The 17,579-nt window shown below is 41.2% G+C and overlaps 1 protein-coding gene across 1 annotated transcript in view; it reads right to left on the bottom strand.

The window, feature by feature from the left end:
* Positions 1–207: 207 nt before the first annotated feature.
* Positions 208–17,579, bottom strand: part of l(3)80Fg (dnaJ homolog subfamily C member 16 l(3)80Fg) — a 2,137,133-nt gene continuing 2,119,761 nt past the window's right edge. Inside the window, exon 10 of the mRNA XM_067760003.1 lies at positions 208–443. Within this exon, the coding sequence (XP_067616104.1) occupies positions 249–443 (195 nt within the window). The 3' untranslated portion in view covers positions 208–248. The remainder of the gene's footprint in view (positions 444–17,579) is intronic.

The following is a 17,579-nucleotide window of genomic DNA, read 5'->3' as shown; positions in this document are numbered from 1 at the left end:
AGAACACACGCTGGGTATATAATGTTCAGTTTCACCCGAAATTAGACTTCCTTACTTGTTTTTGTTCTGTTTTTTTTTCCTTCAATTATAATAGTAACAGCAGTGGTGTGAAGTTAATGAACGTATAAAATAGTTGAATATAAGATACCTGGTCGTTCTTTTATAAGTTGCTGCAAAGAATTGCAACTATAATTATATTTTCAGTTAAGTATGTATATAATATGTATGTATAAATTTATATCTGATAATTATTTCATTGGGAAATCCGGCCAATAGTTAATATAGTATCTTTGGGTAGAACCCTCGAATAGTCTGTCCAACCAATTAGATAATCCATCTAAAAGATTCTCCTCTAGAAGAAGTATTGGTTCTACTCCTACAAAGGTTGATATTTCTGCATCGTTGACATCTTTAAAAGTATGCTTCGTAAATTTCGCCAAACTCTGTGAATGATGACAAGAAAATAGTTTAGTAACAGTAAACAATATTTAAATTTACATAGATCAATCAACGTGTCGGCGAAAAATTTCAGATTTTTTTTACGTAAAAAATGTGCCCTTCATAACGAAGAATATAAAAATACCACTGGGAAAAAAATGTAAAAAATTAATGCGAATTTCGACAACTGTTGAACTTTTACTTGATTAGGCTACAAAACTGAGAAGAAACGAGCTCAGGCTTATTAGTCGATTCGGCGAGGGCAGTTGCTCTGGCTTCCCTGGCTTTGGTAAAAATGTTACCTTAACCTCTGCCCACCTGTTTGGGATAAGGCCGAGCAGTAGTGATGCCTTATATAAAGCGGATAAGGCTGGGGCTATATGATTTATCCCTTGATGTAATAGACCAAGGATAGAGCACACCTGGTCCTGGTGACTTGAATGGGCTGCAAGTAGACAAGGCCCACTGCACTCGTTTGACAGTGGTGGATTTTGTTTGATTCCTGTAATTCCGGCTGGTTCGCCTCCTGGTACAGGGACTGAGGAGTTTGCCCTCCCCCTTCTGCCTCTTAAAAGCAGGTTTGTCAGATTCAGCCGATCGCTGCATCTGGCCTCTCGTGGCTCATTCGCCTTCGATGAGTTTGCAAAATTGGGGATTGTTTGTAGCAAAATGTTTCTCAGTGAACAGTCTTCGACATTCTTCCACTGTCTCTCGTGTCTATGTCAAGAAATCACGCTCGCGGTTGGTTGGGTAAACCACTGGATCCAAGCGCTACATAATTCTTAAGTATGTCCGGTATTGTGAGAGTATTCTTAAGCTCCCTATCTCGTTGCTCCCGTTCTAGCGTTAGTTCTTTGTCCGGGCTGGTAGACCGCTCCTTTGCAGAGCGCACTATCGCTACCCGCGTCCGGGTCATCGCTGATAGCTATTTCCTCTCTCCCGGCTTGTGACGCCATCGCCTTTTCCTTCTGTACCTTACACCAGTATATCATTCACCGCACGGGACGGACAACAATTATAAAATATTGTACAATACATGTATTTTGATTCGCACTTCAATATACAAAATTTTGAGCAGCCCTGTAAAGAATCAGGTGGGGAACTTATGTTGGAAGCAGTTTTCTCACTACTTTTCCAGAAAATTTTAAATTTGATATAGGTTTTCGATTAGAGTAAGTGGTATTTCAGCAACAGAATTTTATTTAAACTCTTTTCTATACTTATTTTATCCCAAGAAAAGTGCTTGAAAAATCATTTCGGGAGCGCGTTCCAAACCCATTAAATGTGTGTCACCCGAGAAAAATCATGTAAAAAGAGATTTAATTTAAAATATTACTATCGTGCCGCTATCTTCATATTGTGACGAATATTAGCAACACTAAGGGATACTATCATTATGTCTACCCATATGTCCATACGAGCAGCGGAGAAGAGACGCACAAACACATGCTTATGTCTTATCTGAGATGCTCACAAAAGAACACAATAATTTGTGCAAGTATCACTTACATATACACGCGCATATGAGTAGCTATAAACGTAGTTATAGCTGGTAATTTTATAGCTGATAACTAACTAGTAAATTCTAGAATAGAAAAGCCTAGAAATATGCAACGAGGAAACCAGACAATATAAAAGGCAGCAACAGTAGAGGCACGACAATCAGCTTTGATTAAACACGCTATCTGTCGAGCATTAGAGGTGTCATTTTGAAAGTAGTCTAATAAAGACCATTTTGCATTATCAAATATTGGAGTTATTAATACAACAGTTTTGTGATTCGAACGTTAACAGAAGGTTGCAAATAAGCGGAATTTCCCAAAATTCGTTACAATTGGTGTCAGAAGAGGAATTGTTGAATAAATTCCGAGGATTGCGAATACAACTTGAACATGGCAAAGTTGAGTGAATTGAGGATCAAGCAACTGAAGAAGGAGTTGGAGAGCCGTTGATTGAATACAACTGGCAATAAGATCGAACTTCAAGCACGGCTACGAGAGGTATTGGAGTTGGAAGGAATTAATGTTGAGGAGTATGTCTTTTATCCTGATGTGGAAGAAACAACAACAAAAATTTAAGAGAAAAACGAAACATCGCCGACAGTTACGAGTAACATCCAAGATTGAAGCACAAGAAACGCGTATAACAGAAATATTAATCCAAATATCCACCAATATGGCATCTCCACTAGAATCACAGTAGACACGTATAACATCTAAGATGGAAACATAACTAGAATCCCAGGAGAACCACATCCAAGATTGAAGCCCAGGAAAGACAAATGTCATCTCAACTGGAAGAACAGAAGACATATATGGCATCTTAACTGGAAGAACAGAAGACATATATGACATCTCAGGATATCTAAGGGTATCATAGAAGCTGGAGGCCCAGGATACAAAAATTTTACAGTTTGAGGAAAAAATCGAGGCCGAGGTGGATGCTTTGAGAGGACGTATCGAGCAGTTGCAACTAAATCGCCCAGCAGTACGAGTAATCCAAAGGTAAAATCACCATCCTTTGATGGTTCTGTTCCTTTCCAGGTCTTTAAGCTACAATTTGAGAAGACCGCAACAGTGAACAACTGGAATGCTGCACTCTTCGTAGCATTGAAAGGACTAGCTGCCGAAATCTTACAGACTATTCCAGAGTACGAACGGAACAGTCATGACGCATTGATGGCTGCTGTAGAACGAAGGTACGGAAGCGAACACAGGAAACAAATATATACAATAGAATTGCAAAACCGTTTCCAAAAAGCTAATGAGACTTTGCAAGAGTTTGCTTCAGACATTGAAAGATTGGCTCATCTGGCAAATAGGGACTCACCCGTGGAATAAACTGAAAGGGTAAAGATTTAGAGCTTTATAAATGGCATACGGGACGTTGAAACGAAGCGAGCTACATACACAAACCCAAAGCCAACATTTGTAGAAACGGTATCCCATGCACTGACTCAGGAAACAGCGTCACTTTTGAGTAAGCCCACATACAAAGCTCATCGCGTGGAAGTGGAAAGGCCAGACTGGGTAGACACAATTTTGGAAGCATTAAAGGGAACGCAGCAGAAAAACGATGGTGCCGTCAAATGATTTAAATGTGGAAAGCCAGGGCACATTGCACGTTATTGCAGTACCAATCCTAACAGTTCCAGCAATGTGGGTGGCTGTAAACGCAGAGCTGAAGGAGATGAGCAAATCTCCAAATCCACTCAATCATTAAACTAAAGTGAGCCATAATTTCTATCTCGCAAATTGGAAGAAGGTCAAGCAGTCTGACTGTCGGAGGATATGTGAATGGAAAGGAACGTTTACTGACTGTAGATACGGGTGCATCCCATTCCATCATTCGATCAGATTTAGTCAACAAGAAGATAACACATTTGCTTGGAGCAAGATTACGTACAGCCACGGGAGAGGACACCCAGGTAATTGGAGAAGCAGCATGTGAAGTAGCAATTGGGAACGCCACGGTACTACACAATTTTATAGTGGCAGAGATTGTTGATGAAATCATAATTGGAGTGGACTTCTTAATCGACCAAGGCATCAAAATCGATATGCAAAGCAAGACGATGTGATATAAGAACATGGTTGTGCCACATAATTTCGGCTACGAGAGAGGCTACAGCAGTAAACGAGTGCTGGTGGAAGAGAGTCAGCAAATACCACCAAAAATCGAAGCAGTCATCTGGGAAAAGGTTGATGGAGATTGTGGACAAAGAAATTGTGGGTTGCCGAGGCAGTAAACAAATCAACACCGAACATACTGGTAGGAAAAACCCTGGCTATGACAAAACAAGATGGATGTATTCCGATAAGAGTACTCAATGAGTTCAAGTCACCACTCAATCTGACAAAAGGAGCTATATGCCAAGAGGCTGAAATAGTTATTAACTGTGAACAGCTCCAGGAACACGTCTCAACTAGCAAGACTGATCTTTCAAATGACATCACGGCATGTACGGAGGGGCTAGATCAAGATTATCAGAGTAAGGCAAAGCAACTGCTCCTAAAGTGCGCAAACATATTTGACCAGGATGATTCCAAACCAGGCCGCACCAATGTGTGAAACATCAAATAGACACTGCAGACGCGAGGCTGATACGTCAAGCTCCTCGTAGTGTTGCACTGGCGAAGCGGGAAGTTGTGAGTCAAATCGTACAAGAAATGAGCGACAGCGGCGTCATCGAACCATTAGCTAGTCCATGGAGCTCACCGGTGGTACTTGTGAAGAAGAAGGATGGCAAAATGAGGTTTTGCGTGGACTACCGCAAGTTGAACGGTGTCACGAAAAAGAATAACTACCCATTGCCAAGAATTGACGATACTCTGGACTCGCTATCTGGTACGAAATGGTTTTCCACACTGTACTTGAAAAGCGGCTGCTGGCAAGTTGAGATGAAGGAGGAAGATAAAGAGAAAACAGCCTTCAGTATCGGTGATGGTCTTTGGCAATTTACAGTGATGCCTTTTGGACTTTGTAATGCACCAGCTACGTTTCAGAGACTCATGGACCAGGTACTGAAAGGACTACATTGGAAAACATGCTTGGTGTACCTTGACGGCGTCATCGTATTGCGCAAGAACTTTGATGAACATCTTAAGAACTTGGAGGAAGTTTTCCAGAGAATAGCCGGCGCAGGTTTAAAAAAGAATTAAATTATTTGGATGACAAGGTAACGACAGAAGGTATCTTTACAGCGAATGCATATAGAGGCAGTAAAGGATTGGCCAGGACCACAGAACTTGCATGAATTAAGAAGTTTCCTTGGGCTGTGCACATATTACCGCCGATTTGTACCAAATTTTTCCAGCGTAGCTCATAGCCTCCATGAGCTTACAACAAAAAATAAAGCTTTTGAATGGAAAAAGGAGAAAGAAGTGGCTTTCCAAACATTGAAGGTGCGTTTGTGCACTGCCCCAATATTGGAATATCCGATTCCAGGAGCAACATTTATTCTAGATACAGATGCGAGTGGATATGCTATAGCAGGCGTTTTACCGCAACTGGTCGATGGACAGGAGAAGGTAGTTGCATATTACAGCCGTTCGATTTCGTTACAATATATTAAGATCTTATTATAAGTGTAAAAGAACATATAAATGGAAAACTTTGTGGTATGGATATTGTTTGAAAATTGTCCGAGTATAAATTCGTAATTCGAGGACACTGAAAAAACATGTCAAAGCTTTAAGAAGCCTTTCCGAAAAGCACTTGGGCAGATGAACCGAGCGTTATATTGAAATTAAACTGATTAGTTAGTTAGTAAAGGCAGATAAAATCAGCTTGAGTGCTATAATTGGATGAAGTGCGGCCAGTCCCAAATTGTCATCAATGTCTAACGGGAGTCCAAGGAAATTTTCGGTTTCAACAGGGGCGGACCATAATGAGATGGGTGTTAGAGGCGTTGGTTCCGCAATACAACTAAGGAGATGGTTGGTGTTATGTGGGGAAAAATTGCAAGCAGGACATACATTTTGTATGCCGGGGTTGATTCTGGATAGGTAAGAGTTTAACCTGTTACAGTACCCAGATGGAAGTTGAGCTAGAGCGAGGCACGTTTCCCTAGGGAGAGTACGTTCTCCCTCTGTTAGTTCTGGGTATTTTTCTTTAAGTACTTGAATTGCCGGGCAATTCCTGGCTTAGAGGTCCGACGCCTGTTTGTGGATATCACTGAGGACCTGCTTGTGCTTTTTTGCTTCATATGACTGTGTTCTGCCATATGGCTATGTTCTGTCGTGCCGAATTTCCTCATAATGCATACGGAGATGGTCCCTAAAGCCCCTGGGCGGTGTAGCTTCATCAATCAGATGTCTGTTGGGATGCCAGGTCTCTGGGTATTCAAAAGAAACTGTTTGGTTGGCATTTAATTTCTTTCCCTTATGGTGTTCTGGGGATATAAGAAGATAGCCCGTAGTGGTTCTGAGGGCAGTATTTTGGCAGGCCTGTATTTTCTTCCAGTGAGTAACCTTTAGGCATGGCGACCATATCGGGTAGGCGTAGCATGCAATCGCCGGTCAATTGCTTTGTAAGTGGTAATGAGCGTTTCTTTGTCTTAACCCCAAGTGCTGCCGGTAAGAGATTTTTCTCCAAAACGTAGATCCTGATCGAACGTCACAGATTTTAGGGTGTAAGACAATCGGTAGCGTGGTGCCATCGACGTGGATGTTCAATATGGTCGATATTTGGCGCGTCCATGTTGTAAATAAGATCGCCGATGATTTGGTCGGTAACAATGTCAGGTTTCGCGAGGCGAAGAAACTGGAGAGATCACGGAGAGAGCTGCTTATTTTGTTACAAAGCTCATCGATCTGTGGGCCTGGGCTTGTGGCCATTATTGTGCAGTCATCGGCGTGGGAAGCGATGTTTTCTCCTTCTGGTGGTGAAGGTAGCTTTGATATGTAGAAGTTAAAAGAGGGAATAGGACACCACCCTGTGGCATCCCTTGTTTAATTCTTCTTTACTTGGATGTTATGTTGCTGAATTGCACCGATGTTTGCCGACCAGACAGATAATTTGCGGTCCACCTATTGAGACTTGGGGGAAGAGGAGACCCTTCCAGGTCTTTCAGTAACGTGCCATGGTTGACTGTATCAAAAGCTTTTGACAGGTCTAACGAAACGAGTACTGTCTTATGGTGGGTGTTTTGAATTAATTCGCAATTTAACTGAGTGCTAATGACATTTAGCGCGGTGGTAGTGCTATTTCATTTTCGGAAGACATGCTGAGCATTGGCTAGTTGCAAATTTGCATTAAAGTATGGAAGCAGAATGGCTTTAAATGGCTTGGTTACTGGCGATAGGATATTATAGATGGTTTAGAGTAACGACGGCATCCTCAACCTCTTTGGCTGTGATGATGATTGGGACGCGCTGTATTTATGCTTGTGTGCGCACTGTCTGTTGGCCCGCCTTCTAACCTTGTCAACCGTAGAATGCATTACATATTGTCGGCAAAAATCGATCGCGCAATTTTTTTGCATCCGACAGCACTTTATCGCCGAAGGCGATGGAGATTTTGTCATTGTGCTTAGACGAATTCAATAGAGACTTTACGGTGGGCCAAAAGCTTGTGTTCATTCACAAGCAATCTGATGTGTTGGAATCCGTTATTTTGGGGTCGCCGGGATCGTGCCGTCTTATAAGGTCTCGTCCTATCGCTAAATTTGCGACCTTCGCCGTAAAATAAGGCCGGATTTCCGGAATTCTTCCATTACAGCTTAACTGTAGACCTGTAGACATACAGACCTCAAAGTATTATCTTCTAATATAGACATACATATATATATAAAAATTTACAAATACACGTTTATTAATACACGTATATATAAGTGAAAAGTGTTTGCGATTTTTTTTTATTTACTTTTTTGTTTTTGTCAAAACATTATATAATTAAATTTCGCATTTCATGGATTTAAATCATTGAAGGAACGTCCCGTTCTCCCGTGCGCTATATTTCAAAAAAAAAAAAAAAAAAAAAAAAAAAAAAACACCACCACCAATTTAAATTCCCTTTTTATTTAATTTCTACGGCGCGAAGAGCAATTCCATCTTCGAAATTTGCGAACGTTCCCTGAGCGTACAAATAAAAAACCCAAAAGTTTGCGTACAATACCTCTCAGTCCCCCAAAAACGTCCGGAACCGGACAAAGCAAAAATTTGGCCCAAAAGAAGAAACGGTCAAGGAAAGGGCAACATCCCTCAGCCCAAAATCTAAATCAGTTGGCCCATCCGCGCAAAAGTTCATCGCGGAAAGTGATAGCCTCATGAGATACTGTGCAAAATTTAATGAGGCACCGATTCAAGATCACACGGAATCATATTTCATGATAAAGGACAAATCATTAGATAATTATTGGACACGGCTTCAATCGGTATACGATCTGGTATTTTCGAAGCCAGACAAATGTTTCCCTGAAGGCTTCAGGAGTTCGGTACAAGGCAAACAATACACTTGCCTTGATACATATGAAGTGACAAAAGCAAAGATTGCCGATCAACTTTCGTTGATAAAAGTGATGACATATAAATATTTGTTAAAAGATTGTTTGTAACTCCTTTTAGTCGTATGACCATCTGACCGACAAATCAGACTCAGATGTCGTAACTTGAAGGTGGGGAAAAAAGCATTCCTTGCTTCGGTAAAGCGTTTTGGGGCTATCCAGTATCGGGAAAGCTCTGCATTTTTTGACCACCATCACCTTGCCACCCTCCTATGAGGCGAAAATCATTCGGTACTATAGATGGATACACCGTTGAGCGATGATAATTTTGGCCGTGGCTGGGAAGCTTCACGGTCACGATACGATAACAAGCGTATCCTGGTTGACAAGCAGATAAAATCCTTACTGACTCTTGCCACAATTCCGTCAGGAAACAGTGAGCACATTCAGAGATTGCAAAACAAAATCAACAGCTGCCTATCAGTGCGCCTCTCCCAAGGAGTTACGGCAGACAGTTGGGATCCAATTCTGGTGTACATTTGTTCATCAAAGCTCCCCGAAAGAAACCTGTCACTTTGGGAACAATCTCTCTCTTCGCGAAGAGATTTACCCTCATGGTCACAAATGAACGACTTTCTCACCTCAAGATATGAAGTCGTTGAAAGGGTCAATAGGCTACAACCAAGTCAAAGCAAACAAAAACCAGTCGATCATCGGAATTCTGCGCAAAACAGGTCCTTCAACAGGAAGCAAACCCTTGTGACAGAATCTAAAAAGGAAACTTGCCAATGTTGTAACTTCCCGCACCATATTAGATTATGTGCAGAATTCAAGCGGATGTCTGTGCAAAACCGGACACAATTCATTAAACAAGCTAAGCTGTGCACAAACTGCCTTAGCAGCACTCATATCATCAATGAGTGCACGAGCAAGTGGTCATGTTCGACATGTCATCAACGGCATCACACGCTTTTGCATGCGAATCCACAGGCTCCGCGTTCCACCCCGCGAACGAGTGCATCAACCGTGCAGCACACACCTGCTGAGTCAAAAACTCTTGTTCGACAAACGCAGAATAGCTCCGATTCTAGCGAGCTACCGTGTTGTTCAAAACACGCACCGGTTCAATCATTGCATGCAGCCAATGATAACCAAATTCTCCTTCCTACTGCCATGGTCGCAGTCGAAAACGAAGGTTAATTATTTCAACTGAGGGCCCTTATCGATCAGGGCTCGAAAAGAACTTTAATTTCCTCGGAAGTTCAAAAACGGTTGAAGCTTCCATTCGAACATTCAAAGGTCGAAATCTCTGGCATAGGTGGACAAGTCGTATAAAAGTCCTCCAAGCTTTGTCCTTTGACACTGGTTGCATCCAAGGCCATGAAAAGGATAAAGGCTCATGCCATTGTGTTGCCGCAACTCACAAAAGATCTGCCAACGTCACCAAAGTTCGTGTGATTTTCAACGCCTCAAAAAAATCTGGATCAGGCAAATCTCTGAATGACGTTTTATACACTGGTCCAACTCTCAAACCAGATCTCATGCTACTTGCTTTACAGTGTGCATGCATAAATACATGTTCAATGGAGACATTAAAAAAAATGTACCATTTTCCCACTGTGCGTCATAAATGTAGCGCAGGGGAGAATGCGCCTGCCCGAATAAATTTACCGTTTTTAAATATACATATGAATGCAACATGTCATGGCTTGACATGATCGAAATTATTGCGCATTACAAATGAGAAAAGATTTAAGTGGAGCGAATCAGTCAGTCAGTCGAGGATAAGACACGGTGCCAGAAGTGCGTGCATGCGGGCAAAATACTAATGTAATACAATTTTTTGTATGTTGCTAAGTGAAAGTAAGTAAGCTAGAATATTGTATGTGCTAAGTGAATGTAAGTGAGCTAGAATATTGTTAAATTAATACAAATTAATTGGATTATTTTTTCCTTGTTGGTAATTTAGCGTACGTGAGTGCATGCGTGTATATACGCATGAAACAATCCTATCAGGAAGTCACACCATCGACAACGCCACTGAATCACTCGCTCAAGTGATGAAAGCCTTAAAATCAGCTTGTTTCATATTTACGGCTAAACACCCGGCCATATTAGAACAGTTTCGCAAGGAGGATCTTCTAGACTCCAACTTCTTAGTGCTGCGACAAATACAGAGATCTGTTGAGGATCTGTTAACGTGAAATGAGCAAGTCAAAGAGCGTTTCGTGGAAGAAATTCCGTGCCGACATAGATTTCTCCACCGAAACGGAGAGACTGAGGAAAGTTCTATCTAGGGGAGATGCAATCCGGGGACTGATAAAAAAGGACGACGGAGAATGGCAGTGATGCGTCCCTTGTGGCATTACTTAACACACACTTCCCATTAGGAGATGATGCGAAAGAGTCTGTAACCATGTCTTAAATCCTCATACGGAGCGAGAGGTACTAGGATTGGTGACAAATACCAAAATTTAATGGTCAATAAAAACGTTTGCCATGTTCAAACCGCCGGATCCACACGTTATATTTCCTGCTATGCTGCAGATGGCCGGTGGAACGATTATAGAATGGCTAATCAGTTTGACATCTTTTCTGTTCAAAACTCTAGAGAGATCAACAGATATGTATATGAAATCAAATATGAACGAGAAATTATTCTCTTCAGCACAACATGCTTACACCAAGTCAGTCGATATTGCATTGCATAGGGTGGTCATGAATATAGAGAAAGCCCTGGAACACCAGAAATATGCCCTTGGTATTTTTTTGGACATAGACGGAGCTTTCAACAATGCCTCGAAAAAAGCAATCATGGGCAGTCTCAACTCGATTGAAGTTCATCCAGCTTTAACAAACTGGATCGGCTCCGTGATAAGCTGCAGAATGATCACATCGCAATGGGGTCTATGCGAGGCAACAAAGTCTGTAAACAGAGGAACGCCACAGGGTGGGGTTCTATCACCAATGCTGTGGACGCTTGATATAAACCAATTGCTTAGGCGGTTCGACGGAGGACCTGTCAAACTTGCGGCATATTTAGATGCTGTTTCGGTCATCATAAGCGGCAGATGCCTAACAACAATCAGCTCTCTGATGGATCAAGTACTTCGGGAAGTACAATCCTTGGCATCTGGAGTCGGATTAACCGCCAACGTGGAAAAAAACCGATCTAGTATTATTTACTTGGAAAACTAAGATCCCTAATTGGAAAAGCTTAAGCCGGGAGGGGCAACCCTACATGGAAAATACGGCACAAGGTATCTAGGAGTAATACGAGATAGTAAGTTGTCGTAGAAACTCCACTTAAATATAACATAATACAATAACATTGGAACTACAATTTTGTCTTTAGTCGTAACATTTAATATAAAACGTTTACCTTTAACATAAAATGTTCGCTTTTTAAATTTAATATTTATTAACAAAAACGTTCTTTCAACAACATATATAAACTAGCACAAGTAAAATTTTCGACTGCGTCCATTGCCTCCTCCATTGCATTTCATGGCAGTTGTGTATGCGCCTTTTATAATATTTACGTCTTCTTTGAAGTTTACCGTCTTCTCTATTTTTTGTTGTATGCGTAACCTTTAGAGTGTTAGTCGCGTCCTCTCTCTCCTCTCTATATCCAAAATCTTAACATTGTCGAAGTCCGCTGTATGGCATTTGCTGGTTAGGTGCTCGGCAATAGCAGTAGTCGTTTTCATATTTTTCGCATCTGATTTATGCTCAATAATTCGGATGCCCAATGATCTCTTCATTGTACCAATATAAATTTTTCGCAACCTTCTCCTTCCTTTCCGTTGCATTTTATTTCGTAGACTACATCGTGTCCTTGTTCCTTGTTAATTTTATCTTTTGTTTGTGTAAATATTTTATTTAGTGATTGGTTTGGTTTATGTGCTAATGTTATGTTGTTGTTTCCCATAAAATTTTTCATTGATTTGTTGTCCGTTAGTCCTGTTATGTATGTTACACCTGTATATATTCTCTTCTTGTTTTCATTATTCAAATTTGCATTGTTTGTTACATTGTTAGTGCTGATTGTTTTTTGTTGTACCCAGCCATGTGTCTATTAATTTATTAGGGTAGGCATTTTTGTATAAAATATTTTTCATTTTTCGGTTATTTTCAGTTATTAACTCCTGATCACTTAAGTCGCGTACACTCTTTATAAAGTTGATTGCCGTGTTTCTTTCTTGTATCCATGGTTGATTAGAATGACAGTTAATCATTCGCGACGATGCTACAGCTTTTGCATACAATTCGTTTTTAACTTTTTATCCGATTTTATTATTTCCATATCTAGGAAGGCCAATTTATTTTCTTTCTCTTTTTCTACCATGAATTGGATTTTTGGGTGTTGTGCGTTAAAAGTTATTAAAATTTCTTTACGTCCTTTGTTTTAATTATTGCAAATATATCGTCTACATACTTATTTATGTATTTCATACATATGTCCCTGGATTTGAGCTCGGTGATGCTGTCGTCAAGTATTTTGTCTAGCACTATACTTGTTGGTAGAATTTGCCATCGTATGTAAACTAGTTGTTGTCCCTCAAGCAGAATTCGAGGCAAGTTTGAAACTGTTTATTTGTTAAAGTAGTGTGTTCTTTTAGTTTTTCCCATTTCCTCATTATTGTTCGAATGGCTAATAGTATGGGAATGATGTATATTGGAACGATCTTCCGTCATCCCTTGTCTAATTTGTTTGTGAGAATGAATGTTTCCTCTAGCAAGTCTTCTCCAATAACTGGTGAGGGATGCGAATCCTCTAGTCTGCTTGCATTTCTACTAGCTCGTAGGAAATCAACTTCACGACGAGATAGTTCAAGCTCCCGTTTAAGAAGCTCTCTCTCACGCCGTCCCAAGTCAATTTTCTGCTGACTCTTTATGAATTCTAACTCGAAGCCACGTCTTTCGTCGTCATTGCTTGCAGATGCAAGTTCAAAAGCGGCAGCACCTATTTCCCCTTGGTCGCAATGCAACCAATTCCCGCTCGGATCATTTTCCATTAGGCGTGCGATAATTTTGGCTTTAGTACAGCCTTAGCCAATCCCACTTCCCTTGCCTTTTATTTTAGATAATGCAAGGTCCATTCACACACATTCGGTATTTTTGCTCACTGCATGCTTTTTGCCATTATTTAAAATGTTCCCAGCTTTAAGATTCACCTTTTTGTCTTTATTCAAATTTCGTCCTTATACGTATTTAGCAAAACACACAACGTTGGACGAGCCCTCATGAATATGTGAGATAATATTTTATGAGTTAGGATTTTACCAATGTATAAATCCAAATTATTCACAGAGAATGAAAAGCGTTGTGTGTAATTCGTCTGGTGAAAATCGTCTGACTTCTTCACAAGGAAATTTTTGAAATATCATTCTTTACATTTCATGCTAACTCAATTATCATCAATAAAGTAATTAATATTAAAGAATATAAAGCCTCGTTTTCATTATGGCATATATGTCGTCAAATGTTGCCAAAATAATGAAAACTGGCTGCCAAAGATTGTGTCAGTTGCGTTTGCAGTCTGGTTTGACAGCTCACTGTCAGACAAAATGGCATCCAAGTGAAAACGACCAAATTTCAGTTTGCCAGCGCTGTTGGAAACGTTTGACACACAAAAAAGATTTGCCAACATGCTGGCAAATCTCTCATTAAACGAGCAATTCTTGTTTGTTTGTATAGCCGAACGATCTTGGGGTAGGCTCAACCGATTTAAATGAAATTTGGCACAGAGATAATGTATCACCTTCTAAGACTTTCTACTTAGGTTTTGCCACTCAGAATGTCTCACAAGGTTGCCACCTATTTGAAATAAAAAAAAAATTGCATGACATATACCGATATGGGTACCAAATGAAAGGTATTTCACTCCGCATTACAATAGGGACATTTTTGAGTAGGGTTGCCATTTAGGGTTGCCACCTATTCGAAATTTAAACAAATTGCATGAGATATACCGATATGGATATCAAACGAAAGGTATTTCACTCCGCATTACAATAGGAACATTTTTGAGTAGGGTTGCCATTTAGGGTTGCCACCTATTCGAAATTAAAAAAAAATTGGGTATTAAACGAAAGGTATTTCACTCCGCATTACAATAGGGACATTTTTGAGTAGGGTTTCCATTTAGGGTTGCCACCTATTATAAATTTAAAATAATTGCTTGAGATATGCCGTTATGGGTATCAAACGAAAGGTATTTCACTCCGCATTACAGTAGGGACATTTTTGAATAGGGTTGCCATTTAGGGTTGCCACCTATTCGAAATTTAAAATAATTGCATGAGATATGCCGATATGGGTATCAAACGAAAGGTATTTCACTCCGCATTACAATAGGAACATTTTTGTGTAGGGTTGTCATTTAGGGTTGCCACCTATTCGAAATTTAAAAAAATTGCATGAGATATATCCGACGACGAAAGGTATTTCACTCCGCATTACAATAGGAACATTTTTGAGTAGGGCTGCCGTTTGGGGTTGGAGCACTTGGAGGACGTAATGGATAAGTCAGCTTCAAATTCTGCAATTTTCGTTCACCCAGTCGGTAGTATCACTGAAAAAAGGAAGCGGGTGAGAAAACTGACTGAAAAAAGGGCAGCCGAGCAAACTGAGAGGCTATTGCAGGAAGTAGAGGTCAGGGAGGGGACCTTGAATTTTCGTCTCTATACAGGGGCCGGAATTTGAGGGAGACTCAATGACAAGATGTGGCGGATATTTTAAAGATGTCGCGATTTGAGGTATCTGCCAAGTGGAACAGCCTACGCTGCTCTTTCCGCGTGAGTTCCATTTTCTTTATAAATATACTAGCATTTACCCACGCCCCGTTCGCAAGGAGAAAATGAAATGTATGGGCTATTCACGTTAGCCTGCTTGTCAGGTTATCTGTTTAAACATTTTTTTCTGTCTAATGCACTTTATTTTTGTAATTGAGTAAAAAAAAAGATCTATGTGAGCTGATAACCTGATAGGATCCAACAAATGATCCCGAATTTATCCAGAAAAAGCCACGAATTGACCCCGACGTTATCGCGGACGGATCCCGAAAACCATCCAGAAATTCCCCGGAAGGGTCTCCAAAAGTTACCGTAATAGTCCCAAGAAACCCCGAAATGACAACGACACGATTCTAGACTTATCAAGAGAACCACACAGAAATAATCCCTAAAGGGAACCAAAATGATCCCGAAATAGTCCCGGAAAAGTTCCGAAATGACCCTGACGGGCTCAGGGACGGATCTCAAAAACCATCCAGAAAATATCCCTAAAACCCTCCAGAAATGATGCCGAAAGGGTCCCCAAATGATCCCGTATTAGTCTCGAAAATGTCCCGAAATAACCCCGACGGGGTCCCGGACGGATACCCAAAACCATTTAGAAATGATGCCGGGAGGTACTACAAATGATCCCGAAAAAGTCCCGAAATGACCCTGATGGGATCCGGGACGGATCCCTAAAACCCTCCAGAAATGATGCCGAAAGGGTCCACAAATGATGATGACGTATTAGTCGCGAAAAAGTCCCGAAATGACCTCGACGGGATCTCGGAAGGATACCCAAAACCATCTAGAAATGATGCCGGAAGGTACCACAAATGATCCCGAAAAAGTCCCGAAATTACCCTGATGGGATCCCGGACGGATCCCTAAAACCCTCCAGAAAAGATGCCGAAAGGGTCCCCAAATGATCCCGTATTAGTCTCGAAAAAGTCCCGAAATGACCCCCACGGGATCCCGGACGGATACCCAAAACCATCTAGAAATGATGCCGGAAGGGTCCCCAAATGATCCCGTATTAGTCTCGAAAAAGTCCCGAAATGACCCCCACGGGATCCCGGACGGATACCCAAAACCATCTAGAAATGATGCCGGAAGGTACCCCAAATGATTCCGTATTAGTCGAGAAAAGGTCCCAAAATGACCCGGTCGGGATCCCGGACGGATACCCAAAACCATCTATAAATGATGCCGGAAGGACCCCAAATGATCCCGTATTAGTCGAGAAAAAGTCCCAAAATGACCCCGACGGGATCCCGGACGGATACCCCAAACCATCTAGAAATGATGCCGGAAGGTACCCCAAATGATCCCGGAAAAGTCCCGAAATGACCCCGATGGAATCCCGGACGGAACCCGAAAAGCAACCAGAAATGATGCCGGTAGGTACCCCAAATGATCCCGAAATAGTCCCGAAATGACCCCATTGCTGTCAAAAATATTTACTTAACGTTTGACGTCAGTAGTGAAAACTGGATGTCAATCGACTGACACCACAATTTGATGACAGTCTTTGGCACACACTGCAATATCGACTTCATGCCAGTTTTTAATATGTAATGAAAACACATTTGACACCAAATCGCCATGGTCCCGAACAGTTATGTTAGTATTTGATGTCAGTGATTTTGACCAATAAATGCTACTTTGGACTAGGTAGGCAATTGAAAAGTAAAGTTCTCTCTCGGCGAACGAAAATCATACTCTACATGTCACTTATCGTACCCGTCCTGCTATATGGGGCAGAAGCATGGACCATGACAACAGCAGATGAAGCGGCTTTGGGAGTGTTCGAGAGAAAAGTTCTTCGAAAGATTTATGGACCTCTACGCGTTGGCGATGGCGAGTACCGAAGAAGATTTAATGTTGAGCTGTACGAGCTTTACGCAGACATGAACATAGTCCAGCGAATTAAAACGCAGCGGCTGCGCTGGCTAGGCCATGTTATGCGAATGAAAGATGATGCTCCGGCCAAGAAAGTGTTTCTATCGGAACCCGCCTATGGAAACAGAGGTAGAGGGCGGCCCCCAATCCGTTGGAAGGACCAGGTGGAAAACGATTTAAACTCCCTTGGTGTGACCAATTGGCGCTGGTTGGCGGAGCGAAGGAGCGACTGGCGCGCCTTGTTGGACGGCCATAACCGTTTAGACGGTTAAGCGCCAATTAAGTAAGTAAGTAAGATTTTGACATAGTGAAAACAAAGCATAAGAATCGTTATTATATAAGAATCGTTTATAAACCCACATATATAAGAACACACGCTGGGTATATAATGTTCAGTTTCACCCGAAATTAGACTTCCTTACTTGTTTTTGTTCTGTTTTTTTTTCTTCAATTGTAATAGTTATTTTATTTTCGACATTTTGATAGATAACAGCAGTGGTGTGAAGTTAATGAAC

The sequence above is a fragment of the Eurosta solidaginis genome, chromosome 1, assembly GCF_040869045.1.
Source record: "Eurosta solidaginis isolate ZX-2024a chromosome 1, ASM4086904v1, whole genome shotgun sequence".
NCBI classification, from domain to species: domain Eukaryota; kingdom Metazoa; phylum Arthropoda; class Insecta; order Diptera; family Tephritidae; genus Eurosta; species Eurosta solidaginis.
Note: the sequence above shows the minus strand (reverse complement) of the source record. Positions and strands in the feature narration are given on the sequence as shown.